Raw genomic sequence first — 20723 nt, forward strand, 5'->3', positions numbered from 1 at the left:
TAGATATAGCTAGGATTTGTTTCAACTTGGGACGTTCTCCCTAATAAAATGTTTAAGAAGATATGAGGCTTAAAAAAGCCACAGTGTCAAATGCATTAACTCCTACTCTCATATCTATAATCCATCAGTAAATTCAAAATATATTTAAAATTGGATCACTCCTTACCCCCTCCAGCACCACTACCATGCTGGTCCAAGCCAACATCATCTCTCAGCTTCTTAATTAGTCTCCCCTTTCCTGCCCTCATTCTTTTGGCAGTCTACCCTTAGCACAGCAGTTAAAATGAGACTTTCAAAGCATAAGCTAGATCATATTTTCTGTGCTCAAACCCTTCAATAACCTTCCTCTCCCATGCAGAGTAAAAGCAGAATCCCTAAATATCCTCCAGGCCCTACATGATCTCTGACCTCCTCCTCCTCCTCTAGAGCCACAGTGGTCTTCTTGCTGATTGTTCCTTGTAAATACCAAGCATGCTCCCATCTCAGGGTCTTTGCACTTGGCATTCTCTCTCCCTGCAAGGTTTTTCTCTCATTGCCTTTACGTCACTTAAGTGTTAAATATTCGCTCAATATTACTTTTTTAAGTGAGGTTTATCCCGATCACCCTGTTTATATTTGCAACCCCCAGGCTCTCTATCTCCTTACCCTGCCTTATTTTTTTCCATAGCATGTATCCCCATCTGACATAATACTGTATATATTTTATAACACTTACTCACTTGTTTGTTTTCCACCAACTAAACGTCAGCTCCTTGAAAGCAGAGATTTTTTTTCTTTTGTTCACTACTATATCCCAAACATATAGAACAGAACCTTATGATTAGTTAAGTGCTCACTAAATAAATATCTGTTGACTAAATGAATCCTTTGATTTTCAGGCCAATGCTCTTAACATCTATATACTCTCAACTAAGCTTGTGGGGTGAAGGATGGAGTAACACACTAGGTGGTGCCCATATGTGTTACTGACAAAGCTAAGGTATTTGATTATTCCCTTATTTGGGAGAATTCAGGAGGCGAGACTCACATTTGCTAAAAAGTAGGAAGGACCTCAAGGTAGGGTAAGTGTTAAGCCACTCTCGTTGTAAGCAGAGTTGGTACAACTGACTTTTTTGCAGCCAAGAGCTGAAGGGCAGTGACACAGGAGGGAATTCCACAGAGGTGGCCTATGGTCATTGCTTTAGATAGTAGTTAGTCCACAAAACTCTGTAAGTGTCCAAAGGAAATTGCGGCCAACACAATCATGGCCGTTTCATTCTCCTTGCAAGAAAGTGGATTAGGTCTGAGAGTCAAAGAGATGGAAGGAAAATCTGCCATAGGGCTTCTGGGAAGGTTTTTCTTGCTGTTCAAAAGTGAACAAGATAAGGATATTCGATTTTTCTGCTTCTAGATAGTGTGGTCTGCATGCTACCCTTCCCCCAGCTTTGGGACTCATCTTGACCCTAATTAAGAAAAGATTTGTCTGCTCATTAGTGAGATCAGTGAGAGTCAAGTCAGCCTGGGTGCTTTAATGTTGCGATCCAGATAGTATAACTCAGCTTTCTGTCTTGCTCTTAGAATCTAGTCCCAATCTGGTACCTCAAAGTCTAGCAAATTGATGCCTATCTATCCAGCTCTTAGAATCTAGTCCCAATCTGGTACCTCAAAGTCTAGCAAATTGATGCCTATCTATCCATCTATCCATCCACTCAACAGTATTGTCGTCTGAGGCACTAGTGCTCCAACCGTCTTCTTTATATACAAACTTAAAAACCTGCCTGATGTCCAAATTTCTTCAAGCCTTGTCCTTTATGAGTTCTCCCAGGGAATGGTGTCTGTCATGTCTCACTCACTCTTTCCACTTTGTGGCTGAGGACTCACTGAGCGATTACCTACCTTCCTCATCTCCACTTCTCAGCCTGTTTGTATTAGGATTGCCTTTAGCTCCAATGCCCACCCCAGTGACACGCTTAGTCCCAGGCCCTCCAAGTCTAGCTGGTCCACTGTCAACTGAATTATAAATTCCACTGCTGATGGACCATATGTAATATTCCACATTTGTTTTTTTCACTGCAGGAGAGAATCTAAAAATATTATACACAAATATTTCTCATTACCTTTTACAGCTACATAGCATTCCACTGCATGGACATACTCGTTTATTCAGTCAGTCGTCTAACAGGACATTTCCCTTCATGCTTTTTCTATTACAAATAGTGCTGCAATTAAACAGCCCTGTGCATACATCATTTCTTATTTTTTACCAGTTTGGGATAGATTCCTAGGAGTGGAAATGTTGGGTCAAAGGTAAATGCATATTCTAGTTAATTTTGCTGGATATTGTTAAGTTTCCCTCCTTATTGGTTGTAGTATTTTTCATTCCTTCCAGCAACAGTTTTGCTGTCAAACTTTTTGAATTTTGTCAGCCTGACACATGAAAAACATGTTATCTTACTGTAATTTTAACTTACATTTCTCTTATGATGAACAATGTTGAGTATATTATCACATATTTACGGTCCACTTCCATTTCCTGTTCTGTGAACTATCTATTCATATCACTTGCTCACTTTTTATAGTCATCAGTCTTTTTCGTCTCCATTTTATATATTAGGGATATTAACCCTTTGTTAATGACATAACTTGCAAATAGTGTTTCTCTGTTTGTCTTTCTTCTTTTTCTTTGCTTATGACGTTTTCTGGGAGGGAAACGTCTTTCTTATTTCCATGTAGCCATATTTATTTGTCTTTTGCCATAGCTTCCATATTTTGATTCACAGATAGAAGGTTTTTCCTACTCCCAGATTATGCACTGCAAACCTTCACGGTATATTTAACATTGTAGATTATGTATACAAATTACTATTCAATTAAATAACAATTTAAGGCATCACCTGTGTGCACAGGTACACATACACACACAGACTGTAGTAGTTCACAATCTGCACGACACTAAAATGACCAAACAGTTACATACATGGTTAGAAGTTTATAATCATTATTTCAAAGTATAGTCTGACACTTTAGCTTAAATTCCTAACAAATAGTTTGCAAAGAGTCAGTCTGATTAATGATAGAGATAGAATAAATTTGAATAAAAATTTAAAAGGATACAAACTATGTCTTCTGAAATCTAAAACGGTTTAAGGTAAACTATACTCAATAAATTTCTCAAAAGTAAGTAGTTTTGGGGGCTGGCCCAGTGGTGTAGTGGTTAAGTTTGCACACTCTGCTTCGGTGGCCCAGCGTTTGTGGGTTCAGATCTTGGGCCCAGACCTACACACCACTGATAAGCCAGGCTGTGGCAGCGTCCTACATACAAATAGAGGAAGACTGGCACAGATGTTAGCTCAGGGCAAATCTTCCTCACCAAAAAATAAAAAATAAATAAGTAGTTTTATTGGTGAAATTGATGATTTAGAATCTGAAAGACTAAGTATTTAGACATAGGTGGAATTTAAATACTTCAATGCCTGACATGTATTAATACTAAAAATTTATGTATTGAGCAAATGAATGAACAAATTACATACTCATCAGAATTGGAATGGTGAATAAGTGGACTCTGATAGATTATATAAAATTTTTCGAGAGGCCTAGTTACCACTGATAACATAGTTTAGACAAGTATAAGGGAAAAATAAAACAATGTTTTAAATTGGTGAAGTTAATTTTAGTAGTAGTGTTTCAATGATTAAGCTTTTCTGCAAGCAGGATCTATTTTAGTGTCAAAGATTAGGATGAGAATTCTGGTGACTCATACGTGGGAGAGATGACAACTATACTGAATAACAGACTCAAGAATCAAGAGGACCTTGACAGCCTGCATGATGAACCCAATTCAACTGACCAAGCACGCACTGAGCATTTCTTAAGTATTAGGCACTGGAAATAAAACAGATGACTATGACACTCTTCCTGATATTAAGATTCTTATTGTCTGTGGGAAAATGTAATCTGTAAACAAGTATGTTTCAGTGTGAAAGGTGATCTGACAGTGGTTGAGTACACAAGGTCCTGGAGGCACAAAGGAGGAATGGTAAACTCTACCTAAGTCTGGGAAGTTCAAAGAAATGATTAAATATGGATACAATAAGACGCAACACTGGGGTCCAAAACCACAACAATATGAATACAGGATTAGTCTAAGCAGCAGTAAGTGTAAAGCAGACTTAGAGATTTTATTTGAAAAACTTGCAACATGAATCAACTGTGTTTGTTTGCCAAAATATCAATGACGAATGTCCTGCCATACTCTGCTCATCACACTGGCACTGTATTCTATTCTACGTGTGTTATTTTTGGGGAGATTTAGGCAACTGTTGAAAGGGATCAGGTTGGGAAGGAGACCTGAAAATGTATTATATGAAGCAGGAATGAAGGAACAGATAACAGTAAAACTGGAGAAAAACTTCCTCACTTGGCCAGAATGATTATTTTATTAAAACATATGTCAGATCATGTCACTCCTTTCCTCAAAACCCTCCAATGCCTGCTTGTCTCGTTAAGAGTAAAAACATATTCCTGACAATGGTCAAAAGGCCCTGCAGGATCTGGCCACCATTTCTTCCCTGTCTTCATCAGCGCTCTCCCCTTGCTCAGTCATTATAACCACAAAAGCCTCCTTGTTATGCCTCAAACATTCCAGGTATGCTCTCATTTTAAGGCCTTTGTTCTGATTGTTCCTTCTGCCTAGAATGAAAGAAAGTTCTTCCCTCAGCCATTCACATGGCTAGCTTCCTTACTTCCTTCAAGTCTTGCTTCAAATGTCACCATCTCAATGAAGACTATTTTGATTGCCTTATTTAAATTTACACTGCTCTCCCCAGTCTCCTCATCCCTGGCCTTCCTGATCCCCCTTACTTTGGCATTTTGGTTTTATTTCTGTTATCATATTAGTAAATGATTATTCAGAATTTGTACAAGCTTAACAGTCAAAGGAGGTATAAAGAGTCCTATTGATGTGGATTAAGGCTGCCCCAGCTAGAGAAGCCCAAGGTGACCTGGCCTACATGCCAAACTATACGACCCAGTGGACTTTTTTTTATGGTATGAATTAGGACCGCCCCAGGGAGAGAAGCCCAGGGCATCCTCACCTACATGCCGATCTATATGGCCAGATTCGTATCTAAAGTTATATGACCGCACAATAACCAGACCCCATCTGCACTGAAATCATTTAATGACTTTTTACATCATCTTTTCTTTTTTCCAGTAAAAATAAGTCAGGTACCCATGCCTTATAAAATTAGCCCTAACCCTCAACTTGGGGCAGCAGCAGGAGCTCTGACCGCCCGTGGGTCCTGTCCCCACGCACCAGCTCTGCCTGCCCATGGGTCCTGTCCCCATGCCAGCGGGGGCAGCAGCAGGAGCTCTGACCGCCCGTGGGTCCTGTCCCCACGCACCAGCTCTGCCTGCCCATGGGTCCTGTCCCCATGCCAGCAGGGGCAGCAGCAGCTGCTCTGCCTGCCCATGGGCCCTGTCCCCATGCCAGCGGGGGCAGCAGAAGCGGCGGCAGCAGAAGCTCTGACTGCCCATGGGTCCTGTCCCCATGCTATTCCACACTATTCTCTAAATAAAAGAGCACTACTGCCAGATCTTGAGAGTCTAAGAAATCTTTCTTTCGACTCCTCGGCTCACCAACCCCGCATCACTATGATTGGTCACAGGGAAAATGTTGTGTCCAGGGGCTGACAATATTCATACTATAGGAATAATATGTCCCCTGATTCCCTCTCACTCTATTTTGAACAGTAGAATATGGGTAGGCAAGAAACAAGAAAAGGAAATTATATGAACAAATATGGTCCTATGACATAAAAAGGTAATTAGAAACTTAATGCTCAAATTTTATTCGGAATTGATGTTATATCAGAATTAATTTTTAAAATTAATTAATTTCAGTTAAAAATTTAACTGAAAGTAAATGGATCTGAAGTTCTTTTTTATGAGCTGCAAAAATATTCACTGGCCCTCTGCCCAGAGTTTAAAAGAAATCAGCATGAGTCTAATGAAAAACAAGCTATAGGTCTCAGGGAAATTCAATATATACTCTTTCTTTTCCTTTTAGTTTTTGATTGGTTTCCATGGGAATCTAGGCTTGTGGGGATCTCTAATCTATTCATGGAAAGCAGATGCTTGTATTTTCATGACTTAGTAAAGTTGGGGTCAATGAAGAGATAGAGATGATTAGAAAATGAGTATGGTTGTAGGAAACATGATCATGTTCAAAACAAAATTCTGCAAACCACGCAGATTTGAAAATACAATCTGCAAAGCTGCTCTGTTGGGTTTGAAAGGTATTAGAACATAAAAGGAAAACACCAGCCTGAAAGGTGGAAGCTCTGGGTTCAAATTCTGAACCTGGCCCATGAGAAAGAAACCCTTAGGTACTTCTTGGGAGGTGTGACTAAGAAGCTGGATTTGAGAATTACTCTAGGACAGAAGAACCAGAAGTCCAAGTAAGCTTCAGCAGAGTATGTAAGTTTTCTTTCAGTGGAGCATTATCAGGACCACTGAGCTGGGAATCAGAAAAACAAGATATTTCCTGACTACAAGTATGAAAGTGACCTTGAAGAAGTCAATCAAACTATATCTCAGTTTACTTCTATAGAAAATATGTAATATTCAACTATTCTAACTGCTGTGAAGCTGCTGTGAAACTAAATGAATTTTTTTTTCTTACCAGAACTATTTTAGAAAAATTCCAAGTAGTGATTTCGATCAAGGTTTGTTGATATGTTTTTTCATTGTGACTACGAATTTCATCCATGCAAGTAGAAGGACATTAACTCTAATCAAAGTATTAAAGGACAGACAGGTTTTGATTTCAGTTCTCAAATTTGTTTAAAACAGACCAACTCTGCTTTTGGTTGGAACACACTTTTGAATGCAAGATCCTAAATATTTGAAACCAACTTCTAAATTGGAAAACCAGAGGAGAGATTTAGAGAGAGTTTCTAAATACTCAGAAGAAGACAAACTTGAAGCGAATTTGGAAACCTGAGAAGTTAGAATGAAATGAAGCAAAGATTCTTTAGAATAGCACTTTTTGCCTGCCTGAAAAAGGCAGCCTAGCTAGGGTTGAAGTCAAACGGCATAAACAGCAAGAGTTGTCTACCATGGCCACATCTAACATCTCAGTTCAGAGATTTCCTGAGAGATCATGAAGATTCCAGCACATAAGGGTTTCATACCTTTCCAGACTTCCCTACATTTCTAAGTAATACGGGCATCACAAATGTCTTTTGGTGCCTTCTTTTAGAAGCACACCAACAGCCAAAACCTCATGTGCTTACTCCTCAGCTCTCCACTGGCTACCCAGTTTGTGGTAGAGTGCGCACTTATTAAATTATTTTTAAATGGGCTAATGAGTGAACACAGCCACAGAGAAGCCTAGAAGTACCCACTAAACACCTCCAGGTGATTGTGATGCATGAGAGCCACTGGAGTAGAGTGTGGATACAGGGCAGTCGCTCCTGAGGCTAAGGCTGAGCGCTTAACAGCCTAGGCCAGGAACCATTCTTGATTCCGCTCTCCCTTATCCCACCTATAAATAATGGTCACCTACTTCTAGATATTGTACCATTTTTTAATAATTTTTTTTATTGAGGTACAACATATATACAATAAAGTGCATAAATCTTAAGTATACAGACTGATAAATTTTTACGTAATCAATACACAGATCAAGATATAGAGGATTTCCAGCACCCCTGAAAGCTTCCTCATGCCCCTTTTCAGTCAATATCTTGAGTAACCACAAATCTGATTTGAATTACCACACAGTTTTGCCTGTTCTTCAAATTCATATAAATAGCATACGTGTCTGACTTGTTTTGCTCAACATGACATCTACGAAATTCATTCACGTGGTTGAATGTATCAGTAGTCCATTCTTTTTTATTGTAGTATTCCATCACAGGAATATACCACAATTTATTTACCCATTTGCCTGTTGATAGGTATTTGGGTTGTTTGTGCTATTAATGTTTGCTATTACAAATAAAGCTATCATGTACATTCTCGTACACGCCTTTCGGTAGAATGAGGCACGTGTTTCTCTTAGGCATCACCAGAGCTGGAGCGTGAATTGTGGTGATACAGTGCGCGCGTGTGTGTGTTTAGCTTTAGTAGAGTCAGTTTTCCAGTGCAGATGTACCCCATTTACGTTCTTACCAAAAATGTTTGAGAGTTCCAGTTGTTCCATATCCTCACCATCAATTGATGTTATCAGCCTTTTCCTTTCAGATATTCAAATGGTTGTGTAGTGTCTCATTGGAGCTTTAATTTGCATTTCCCTAATTAGTAATGATGTTGAGCACCTTTTCATGAATCTTTTGGGCATCTATATATACTCTTTTGTGAACTAGGGCTACACATTTCACTATGAATAAATCTTGAAAACATAATGCTACGTTAAAAAAACAAGTTGGGGAATGACAGCAAAGTATAATACCATTTATATAAAGATTTTAAACATGGAAAATAATATTGTTTATGGGTGTATACACATAAACTAAAGGTAGAAAAATGTGCATGAGAATTGAAACCACCAATTAAGGTAGACTGAGGAGGCAGAAAAAGAGGGGACTGGCATTTTGGAAGACAGAAAACTTTTAAGTGTGTCTATACTGTTTTATCTCATTAAAAAAAATCTGAAGCAAAAATGAAAAATGTTCAGTTTTATCTCTTCTGGGTATTAGGTAGCTGAATGTTGTTTATATTATTCTTTATTCTTAATCTATAAGTTTAAAATAGTTTAAAAAATAAGACAAAGAACATTCAGGTACATGCAAAGGCAAACAGAATGATGAATAATGACGAGAAGAGAATTTAAAGGATTGCCTCAATTTCCTCATCTAATCACGAATTGAAACAGAAGATCCAGCAGGGCCTTTCTATCTCAGACACCTACTGATTCCTAAAGAGTAATTTGATGTTTACACCTATATTGGCAGTATGACTAACACCAATAATATTGACAACCTATAGTCTTAGAGAGTTTATTTCTCCACCAAGCAAAATGCTTTACATCAAAGGACTCATCATCCCTATACAGCAGATAGAGAAAAATATTATTGCATTTTATAGATGAAGAAGTTAAGGCATACAAGAGTGATATTCGTTGAGAAATTAAGCTCATAGAGTCTTGTAAAATCCTATGTACAAAATTATGAGGGGGTGGAGTGGATAATGAGAAGAAATAAATATAGCCATTGATTTAAACTTCAACAGTTTTGAAGACCATATTATTCATAATAAATTTATCTGATGTCCACATTTATTGATTGATTCTTTCCTTCATTCATGTATTCATTAAATATTAATTGAGTCTTTATTAAATGACAGGAGCTGTGCTAAGAGTGAAACTAAAAAGTCAAATAAGACATGGCCTCTGCCTTCAAATAGCACTAGTCAGGGTGAAACACAGATCCGTGACATCTGCGGTTCACAGCGGCAGGGAAGGAGCTATGGCAGAGGCAGTACGTACATGAAGGGGAATATGGGAATACAGAGTTGACGGGGACCGCGGAGCGCATTGTTTGGTGTGTTCGTGTGTAAGTGTAAGCGTGTGTAAAATAAGGAAACCTAATACTGTCACCTGGTAGTAAGTTTTCCTGAAAAGTTTCCTTTAATTTTTGTAAATCATTAACATGGAAACAGCATATTTTGAAAATGGAAAATTAATATTCAGTTTTCATAGATGAATTGAGAATTCTGCTGTGAATTAAAAAAAAGAACACACACAATCACAACCTGAAGCTTCTTTAGTTTTTGTGTTTAACATGACATAATTTTTCAAAGTGGGTAGTCTTAATCTTCTTGAAGCCAAATTAATAACCTCCTGGAAGATTAAAAATGCATCACTATAAACATATAGTAAGAGTGCTAAAGCATTTTTATCTTTATTAACAAATAAATGTATCTGTGGAAGTCAGAGAAATAGTAGCTTCCCTGAAGCAAAACATTTCTTACAATTAGATATCTTTTGTGAAAAGAAGAGATATGAGAAAGAAAAGATATGACTGATTGCTTTCTTGGATTAAACTGAAGATAGTAAATGAAAAACAAATTAGGTACAGATGTTCAGTATATTGAGATTAATTTTATTCTCATGGGGACCATTTCCTTAGCTGCTTGGACAAACAGCAATTTGTTTCCAGAGAAGTGAATATGTGTCAAAATAACTAAGCCAATCAACACAGTTCAATAAGTTTTTCCCGCATATGTATTTTGAAACTGGATAAATGTTTCTAATAAACAAAATGTCCAGCATTTATATTAATAATGACTTTCTATATAAGTAATATAAAATGTATTCATTCATTCAACCCAGACATGTCAGACACTGTGCTAGATTCTAGGCGATTCAAAAATAAACAAAACAAGGTTCTTGCCTGGAGCTCCAATCTACTGGGAAAGAGACAAGTAAGCAATAATTACAAGATAATGGGGCTCTAATGGAGACATGAACAAAATGCTATGGGAACATGAGTTTTTCCTACCAGTCAACCTAAGGAAAGATACATAATATAGTTCACTATCATAAAAAACCAAAAACATAATAAATAATATAGAGAATGGCTGATTTTCAGGTCAATAATAATAACAATGATTATTTACATGTTATGGCTTTTAATATTTTATAAATCACTCAGGTATTGTAAGGTAGATAGGCCAGCTTTAATTATCACTTAATATCTTTATCCATGAACTTTGTAAGCAACTTAAGAGCAGGAATCATGTCTTTTATCTTTGTATTCCTTCTTTCTTCTACTGCAGTACCTGTTACACAGTAACAGTTTTAACATATGTGGGATAAATGCATGCATGCACATACACATGAATATTGATGATTACATAGAGAGCACACTTCTAAGTTCACAGATAACAGAATTAAGTGGGATAGACAACACTTGAAAAGAATACTTGGTATCCGATGTATCAGAGAGGTTCACTATACAAAAGGATAGGTCTACACAGTAGACATTTGGCAACTACTTATTAAATGAACAGTTCTGCCTCCACAATGTATCTGTTGGATCCAACTCCTCCTCTACATTGGCCTGAACTGTAACAGCTTTCTATGTACCTCCACTCTCTTCCTCTTCCAAAGTAGCTTTAGTTGCCATATCAGTCGCCCTAAAGTAATTTGATTGTGTAACTTTCATTTTCAAACTTCCTAGTTAGCTCTTTAGAATTCACAACCCTTCACTTGAAAAAAAAATTAAAAAAATAAAAGCATAGGAAACGCATAATACAAAAGCCTTGTGCTGGCACACAGCAGATACTAAATGGCTAAAAATTAATAAGCTAGATTGTCCTGGGAAAATTAGTTTTTCAGAAGTTGTAAAATGGATCCCTACATAAAAAGCAATTTGTTGTGTATTAAAAGACATAAATCGGAAAGAAATACAGGATAATTTTAAAACAATCTCTGCTTAGCTCTTTAGTCCCCTAGTTGTTTATTCTGGGTTTCTTAGAGCCTCACCCTATACAAGCACAGTTTAGGAATCTGCTAATGATACACAAGGAATTTGTATCAAGATTTTGGGGGTCCTTCTCTACAGTTCCCTTCTCTCCAGGATTTTGTCTTTCAAGTTCCAGCCACTGTTAACTCCACTCTCCTGGCTTTCTCAGCCGGCTCAGACTGCCACTTCCTGCTAGGCTTGTATTCTTTTGCATTCCAATTTGGAAAATGCCTAAAGGAAAAAGCCAGGATGAACATGGAATTCATTTCACATGCTTCCCTTCTCAGAATGATTGCAGTTTCTTAGATCCTGACTATGCTGATTGTTCTCAATGCCTATATATTTTGTTCAGTTTTCATAGATGTTTTGGGCAGGTGGGTTATTCTAAAATAAATGATTATGGCCAGAACTTATAACTAGTCATGAAAGTCTCCTGTTTGTTGCTCATTTTTCTGATTTCTTCTTTTATATCTTTAAACATTCTACCAATAGCTATTTTAAATTGTGTTGCTAAGGAAGCCAATATCTGATGTTTTTGATAGAATGAATCTGTTTATCGTTCCTGCTGACTCGCATTCACGGTAGATTGCTTCCTTGTGTGTTTGGTGATCTTTCATTCGAGATCACGTTTGGTCTATTTTCGTATGGGGGAGTCCTGGAAGTTTAAGGCGAAGACATTTTCTCTAAAGAGAATTTGTGTTTGTGTCTGTTCAGAGGCAGGGTGTGCTAGAGACATGGGACATATCTCCAACTCTCCTTTGAAAATTATTTCTAGATCCTTCACCATCTTATTCCTGCCTGATCTATACTATCTCTAATTTCTTAATAACGGTGCTTTTGTACGAAGCACAAACCAAATACAATACCCAGGTTTGATCTGGACAGGGCAGGGTACTAAAGAATCATTACCATACTTGTTCAGGAAACTCTCCTAGTGCTCGCATAGCCTAAAGAGACATTATTGCTTTTGGCAAATATGCAAGAGCAAACTGCAACACAGAGACGGGGGAAATGCAAAATTATCAGATAGATGAAAGAAAATGAACCTTGATAACTACGTTATCACTTACATAAATCACAGTTCTATTTAATTCTGTTTATTCTTTGACACTGTAGAAAAGATCATAACTAAAAGTAAATACAGGAGATACAAAAACCAAAAGAAAACAACACGCTGCATCTGGTGAAGAGACCTCCAGCTAACATGTCTGGTTGTGAACACCCCTTCTCTCAACCTTTTCATATGATACCTTGACAAAAATGTCATATTCTTGGATCATCAACTTCAATCCTCATTGTTTTTTCTTCACATGATCCGCTAGATGTTAAGTTAGGGCCCTCCAACCTACATTTTCGAAATTGAGTTTTAAATCTAAATGCATCACAATGAAAAATCTGAAGCGGATCAAATTCTTAATATTGGGGATATTCCGAATCTGAAATGTTTACTTTTTTTGCGATAACAAGTTAAATGGAGTTAGCCTTCCTGAGTGAATAATTTAATAGCTGCCAAGCCTAGGTGAAAGGTTATAAACATCTGAGCAGTAGTTAAAACTGAGATTGAAAATGAGAGAGATTTTTAAAAAATTACTATAATAAAAAGCAAATTCAAGAACAACAACTTTGGAAACATCCTGACAGACCTAACTGATAAGAGCATAGAACTAGCTTATTCAGTAGTATATCTTAATGTCAGTCTCTTTTTATACGTTCAACTAAATGAAAAGGTATTTTTCTAACCCCTCAATTAATCAGCTATATCTGGTTCACATTTTTCAATGAGAAAGAACTCTAATAGTTTCTGTAGGATCTAACTAATTTTCATTGCCTTTTATTCTAAAAATACGTAAGTCTAAAGTAATGAAAAGAAAAATACCAGGCACTGGAAATATATTTTATAGACCAAAATTTTATCATGGGAAAAATCATTTTCAGGAATAAAGAAGCTTCCCATTTTATTTATTATTATTATTATTATTATTACTTGGTTTTCAATCTTTTATTGTTAGAAACAATGCTGCAGTGAAGAACTTGGTGCATGTGTCATTTTACACATGTGCAAATATATCTGTGAGATAAATTCCCAAGAGTGGACTTGTACAAAGAGTATATGCATTTGAAATTTTGATAGATATTGACAAATTTTCCCTCAAAGATGTACTAATTTATACTCCCACCAGCAACAGGTGAGAGTCCACTTTCCTCCACCCTCTCACCAACAGTAGCAAATGTGTAGACGTTTGCTTAGCCATCTGTTCATATCCTTTGCTCATTTCTCTATTTTTTTCTTACCAGTTTCCAGGAGTTCTTTATCTATTAGCAAGACAGCCCTTTGCCTGATATGAATTACAAATATTTTTTCCCAGTTCTTCAGTCTCTTTTAAAAAATTTTTTTTATTGAGTCCATAATAGTTTACATCAATGTGAGATTTCAGCTGTACATTATTTCTTGATCGTCACCACATAAGTGCTCCCCTTCACCCCCTGTGCCCACCCCCTACCCCCTTCCCCTGGTAACCATCGAACTGTTTTCTTTGTCCATCCATTTGTTCATATTCCCCATATGAGTGAAATCATCTGGTGTCTGTCTTTCTCAGTCTGGCTTATTTCACTTAGCATAATTCCCTCCAGGTCCATCCATGTTGTTGCAAATGGGGTGATTTTGTCTTTTTTATGGCTGAGTAGTATTCCATTATATATATATATACACACACACACACACACACACCACATCTTCTTTATCCAATCATCGTTCGATGGGCACTTGGATTGTTTCCATGTCTTGGCTATTGTGAATAGTGCTGCCATGAACATAGGGGTGCATATGTTACTTTGGATTGTTGATTTAAAGTTGTTTGGGTAAATACCAGTAGTGGGATAGTGGAAGATTATATGGTAGTTCTATTTTTAGTTTTTTGAGGAATCTCCATACTGTTTTCCATAGTGGCTGCACCAGTTTGCTTTCCCATCAGCAGTGTATGAGGGTTCCCTTCTCTCCACACCCTCTCCAACACTTATTATTTTTAGTCTTAGTGATTATAGGCATGATAACAGGTGTAAGGTTGTATCTTAGTGTAGTTTTGATTTGCATTTCCCTGATGATTACTGATGCTGAACTTCTTTTCCTGCATTTATTGGCCATCTGTATATCTTCTTTGGAAAAATGTCTGTTCACATCCTCTGCCCATCTTTTGATGGGTACGTTTGTTCTTTTACTGTTCAGTTGTCTGAGTTCCTTATATATTAGGGAGATTAACCCTTTGTCAGATATATGATTTGCAAATATTTTCTCCCAGTTGGTGTGTTGCCTCTTTGTTTTGATTCTAGTTTCTTTTGCCTTGCAGAAGCTCTTTAGCCTGATAAACTCCCACTTGTTTGTTTTTCCTTTTGTTTCCCTTGTCTGAGAAGACATGGTATTCAAAAAGATCCTTTTTAGTTTGATGTCAAAGAGTGTACTATTTATATTATCTTCCAGGAGTTTTCTGGTTTCAGGACTTATTTTCAAGTCTTTGATCCATTTTGAGTTTATTTTTGTGTATCGCGTGAGATAATGGTCTACCTTCATTCTTTTACATGTGGCTGTCCAGTTTTCCCAAGACCATTTATTGAAGAGATTATCTTTTCTCTATTGTATGTTCTTGGCACCTTTGTCAAAGATTAGCTGTCTGTAGATGTGCAGTTTTATTTCTGGGCTTTCAGTTCTGTTCCATTGATCTGTGTGCCTGTTTTTGTACCAGTACCATGGTGTTTTGATCACTATGGCTTTGTAGTACATTTTAAAGTCAGGGATTGTGATATCTCTAGCTTTGTTCTTTTTTCTCAGGATTGCCTTAGCAATTCAGGGTCTTTGGTTGCCCCATATGAATTTTAGGATTCTTTGTTCTATTTCCATGAAGATTGTCATTGGGATTCTGATTGGGACTGCATTGAATCTGTAGATTGCTTTTGGTAGTATGGACATTTTAACTATGTTTATTCTTCCAATCCATGTGCATGGAATCTCTTTCCATCTCTTTATGTCATTATCAATTTCTTTCAGTAATGACTTCTAGTTTTCATTGTATAAATCCTTCACCTCATTGGTTAAATTTATTCCTAGTTACTTTATTCTTTTGGCTGCGATTGTAAATGGAATTGTATACTTGAGTTCTCTTTCTGGAAGCTCATTATTAGAGTATAGAAAAGGAACTGATTTTTGTAAGTTGATTTTGTACCCTGCAACTTTACTATAGCTTTTAACTATTTCTTTTAGATTTCTGATGGATTCTTTGGGGCTTTCTATTTATAAGATCATGTCATCTGCAAACAGTGAGAGTTTCACTTCCTCACTCCCTATTTGGATTCCTTTTATTCCCTTCTCTTGCCTAATTGCTCTGGCCGAAACCTCCAGTCCTATGTTGAATAAGAGTAGTGATAGTGGGCATTCTTGTCTTCTTCCTGTTCTCAGGGGGATGGTGTCAGTTTTTGCCCATTGAGTATGATGTTGGCTATGGGTTTGTCATATAGGGCCTTTATTATGTTTAGGTAATTTCCTTATATCCCCATTTTGTTATGAGTTTTTATCATAAATGACTGTTGGATCTTGTCAAATGTTTTCTCTGCATCTATTGAAGTGATCATGTGGTTTTTATTCCTCAATTTTTTGATGTGGTGTATCATGTTGATTGATTTGCAGATATTGAACCATCCTTGTGTCCCTGGTATGAATCCCACTCGATCATGATGCATGATCCTTTTGATGTATTGCTGAATTCTGGTTGCCAAAATTTTGTTGAGGATTTTTGCATCTATGTTCATCAGCGATACTGGCCTGTAGTTTTCCTTTTTTGTGTTGTCCTTGTCAGGCTTTGGTATCAGAGTTATGTTGGCCTCGTAGAATATGTTAGGAAGCATTCCATCTTCCCTAATTTTTTGGAATAGCTTGAGAAAGATAGGTATTAAACCCTCTCTGAAAGTTTGGTAGAATTCCCCAGGGAAGCCATCTCGTCCTGGGGTTTTATTCTTTGGGATGCTTTTGATTGCTGTTTCAATCTCTTTCCTTTTGATTGGTCTATTCAGATTGTCTGTTTCTTCTTGATTCAGCTTTGGGGGGTTGTAAGAGTCTAAGAATTTATCCATTTCCTCGAGATTATCCATTTTGTTGGCATATAGTTTTTCATAGTATTCTCTTATAATCAGTTGTATTTCTGTGATGTCTGTTGTTATTTCTCCTCTTTCATTTCTGATTTTGTTTATCTGAGCTTTCTCTCTTTTTTTCTTTGTAAGTCTGGCTAGGAGTTTGTCAATTTTATTTATCTTCTCAAAGAACCAGCTCTTTGTTTCATTGATCCTTTTTACTGTCTTTTTTGTTTCAACAGCATTTATTTCTGCTCTGATTTTTATTATTTCTCTCCCCCTGCTGACTTTGGGCTTTGTTTGTTCTTCTTTTTCTAATTCAGTTAGGTGTAATTTGAGATTGCTTATTTGGGATTTTTCTTGTTTGTTAAGGTGTACCTGTTTTGCAATGAATTTCCCTCTTAATATGGCTTTTGCCGCATCCCATATGAGTTGGTATGGTATGTTATCATTTTCATTTGTCTCCAGATATTTTTTGATTTCTTCTTTAATTTCTTCAATGATCCATTGCTTGTTCAACAGCATCTTGTTTAGTCTCCACATCTTTGTCCCTTTCTCAGCTTTTTTCTTGTAATTAATTTCTAACTTTATAGCATTGTGATCAGAAAAGATGCTTGTTATTATCTTCTTAGATCTTCTTAAATTTATCGAGGCTTGCCTTGTTTCTCAACATACGGTCTATCCTTGAGAACGTTCTGTGCGCTCTTGAGAAGAATGTGTTTTCTGCTGTTTTGGGATGAAGTGTTCTATATATGTCTATTAAGTCGAACTGGTTTAGCTTTTCATTGCATTCCACTGTTTCCTTGTTGATTTTCTGTTTGGATGATCTATCCATTGATATGAGCGGAGTGTCAACATCCTCTACTATTACTGTGTTATTATTAATATCTTCTTTTAGGTTTGTTAATAGTTGCTTTATGAACTTTGGTGCTCCTGTGTTGGATGCATAGATATTTATAAATGTTATTTCTTCTTGATGGAGTGTCCCTTTGATCATTATATACTGCCCCTCTTTGTCTCTCTTTACCTGTCCTATCTTGAAGTCTACTTTGTCTGATATAAGTATTGCGACACCTGCTTTATTTTGTTTGCCATTAGCTTGGAGTATTGTCTTCCATCCCTTCACTTTGGGCCTGTGTTTGTCATTGGAGCTGAGATGTGTTTCCTGGAGGCAGCATATTGTTCGGTCTTAGTTCTTTGGACACACTTTCTGCTCCATTCTCCTTCTCTTCTCCTTCTTGAATACTTATAATTCTTATGTTGCATTTCCTAATTGAGTCAGATATTTCTCGAAGACTTTCTTCATTTCTTTTTAGTCTTAGTTCTCTCTCCTCTATCTGGAGAATTTCAACATGTCTATCTTCAATTGTGGTGATATGCTCCTCTATGATGTTCACTTGAGCATTTAGGGAATACGTATTTTGTTTTATCTCTTCCATCGTGTCTTTCATCTCTAATATTTCTGATTGATTCTTACTTATAGTTTCAGTCTCTTTTGTTAAGTACCTCCTCAACTCGTTGAATTGTTTCTCTATGTTCTCTCTTACCTCTTTGAGTTTTTTGATGATAGCTATTTTGAATTCATTGTCATTTCGATTACATATTTCTGTGTCCTCAGGACTGAATTCTGGGTACTTGTTGTTTTCTCTCTGGTCTGGAGATTTGATATAGTGTTTGATATTGCTATAGGGGGTGGGTCGGATCTTACGCATCCTGATATTATTTGCTTGCAGTTACCACCTATTGTCACTGGGTGGGGGGTTCAAGAGCAGCATATTCTGAGCCTTCTGCCTTCAGCTGAGATGCCAGACAGTGGAATGGGAGGGGGCAGCTAGAGGGAGGGGTGCTTTCTCCTGTGTGCTCTCTGGGCTTTCTCGTTCTGCTTTTGCTGATCTCCTGGGCTGTTGGCTTGAGGAAGTCACCCCCCCCCCCTCCGCAAAAGCTCTCCCAGTAGAGGTCTTCCCTCTAGGCCACATGGGACCTCAGAGGTCCTTGATGTTCCCGCAAATGAACATCCCCTCCCCTCTTCCTTCCCTCATGGAGCCTCCCACGGTCACAGATTGCAGTCTTTAGGGGAGGGAGTGAAGTTCTCTCTTACCCCATTGCAGCTTCTCTGAGGGGGGCTCCAGCCTCTCCACCCTCCATCGTATGGCCGCATGTCTCTCTGACGTTTTTGTGTTGTGTTAGGATGTCCTCTGTTGGAGTATGGATGCCCCTTTTCATTGTATGTTGGAGGGGAGAGAATCCTGGGCAAGTTCACTCTGCCATGATGCTGCCCATTTTACTTTTTTGATATGTTTAATCTTAAAAGTCCGAGTTCTTGATAATGCCTTTAAAAACTTGAAATCATTGATACTGGCAATATAATTTTAAATTTTTTAAAAGTTGAAAATACATTCATAAAATCAAGTTCTTTTATGCCCCTTAAGGCCACATATTTTAAGAGAAACTACAACTTTTATTGTAAAAGTAATAGTCATAAAGGAAAAAATATTAAGCAGTGAAAATACAAAAACTTATATATAGTCTCAATATTTAAACCCAACCACTACTAATATGTTAGTGTTTTTTCTTTTTGGTGTTTGCTCTTTCCTCATGTACAAATTGATTTGTAATATAGTTTAATCATACTGTACATATATTTTGATTGCATCTCCTCGACTTAAGCTTATATCATAAAGTAAATTCCATTGTTCAAGGAACTTGGATAAGTTAACTCAGCCACTGATGGTCATCTGTGCTTTACTCTCTACAGTTTAAAGACTGTTTTTAGAGAAAACATATGAAACTAAGAGTCACATGCTTGTGATTTCTTTATCATCTGTCTATTGCACAGTCCCATTAATCAACTAACAAATATCACATAAAAGGTTTACTCTCAAAGTGATTTTACTTCTCACCTTTTGAGCTGCAAGATGGAGGGCTGTTCTCTGGCTATGGTCAGTTTTATTAACATTTGCTCCTGCCTTCAGGAGAGCATCTGCACAATCCAGTCTGTCGGCCAACACACAATACATAAGTGGTGTTCTTCCAAATTGATCTTCTTTGTCTTTAAGGGAAGAGTTTCCTACGTGTACAAGAAACAGATAGCAACACTTGATAATTGTTGTTGTTACTACTAATATAACTAGGAGCTGTGTTTACTAAGTGTTTATTATCAAGTACTGTGCTAAATGTGTTAAATATATTGTCTTATTTTTACTTACCCTATGAGGTAGATATTTACCACCCCATATTACAGGAAACTGAGATTCAGAGATGTTAAGTAACCAGTTTACATTCACACTGAAAGTAGGCGGTGGGGCTAGAATTCAAACTGATTTTCTTAACTACTACATTATGCTGAATTAACATTTTGAGATATGGAGCTGGTTATTTTCCTCCCTCACTCCTTTCTTTTGTCAACAAATACTTATTTAGTGCAGATCATACACTAGGCATTGTAGTATGTTTTTATGAGAGATACAAAAGTGAATCATGATTGACTTCTCATTTTAGACAACATGGAGCAATTGCATACTACCCTGATCTTCCTGCTAATTACAACTAAAAACTCCAGGCAAAATACATGAAACATGGAGAAAAGAAGACAGACTGGCTAGGGACTATGGGACTCAGGGAACAACCTGATGGTGAGGTCCCTGAAAAAAAAAATTTTTTTTTTGCCTCCTATATAGAGCTAGCCTGCAGTAGCCCACAACCAGAAACACCAATGAGCACAGATATGAAGTTCCCCAAGAGGCCCTCTCTCTCCAGTCAAAACATTGAGAAGAGCATAGCCCTGCAGGAGTTAACTCTTTTGACTATACCGACTCTACTCCAAGCACACACAACAAAAGAAACTGCACCTCTCTTCTCCGCCATTGGGTACTGCAGACTGTGCAGAAGAGCCCTGTGAACCATCACACTCTGAATTAAGCAAAGGATTGCAATGAGGTGGTACCTTACTCATTCCTAACTAGAGTCGGGGAGGATTACAGAGAGGAGGAAGCTAGAGAAAGCAATTCTCTAACTTGGTGCATGGAATCATGGACAACTCTGGGTAGCCCATGTGTGAAACTGACCAAAATCAAAATAGCAAAGCTTTGAGAATTGAACTATGGGTAGAATACTACCCAGGTTCTAAATTGGCCTGGGTAGCAAGGAAATGGGGCA

The 20723-nt window shown here is 37.3% G+C and overlaps 1 protein-coding gene across 2 annotated transcripts in view; it reads right to left on the reverse strand.

Moving 5' to 3' along the window:
- The window catches only part of INVS (inversin), a 142435-nt gene that overhangs the window by 106279 nt on the left and 15433 nt on the right, over positions 1-20723 (reverse strand). The window contains exon 3 of one of the 2 annotated variants that reach the window (XM_014842223.3): positions 19469-19635. The exons of the other annotated variant lie outside the window; for it this stretch is intronic. Within the exon in view, the coding sequence (XP_014697709.1) occupies positions 19469-19635 (167 nt within the window). The remainder of the gene's footprint in view (positions 1-19468; positions 19636-20723) is intronic. 2 annotated transcript variants of the gene reach the window in all.

Source organism: Equus asinus, chromosome 10 (assembly GCF_041296235.1).
Source record: "Equus asinus isolate D_3611 breed Donkey chromosome 10, EquAss-T2T_v2, whole genome shotgun sequence".
NCBI classification, from domain to species: Eukaryota; Metazoa; Chordata; class Mammalia; order Perissodactyla; family Equidae; genus Equus; species Equus asinus.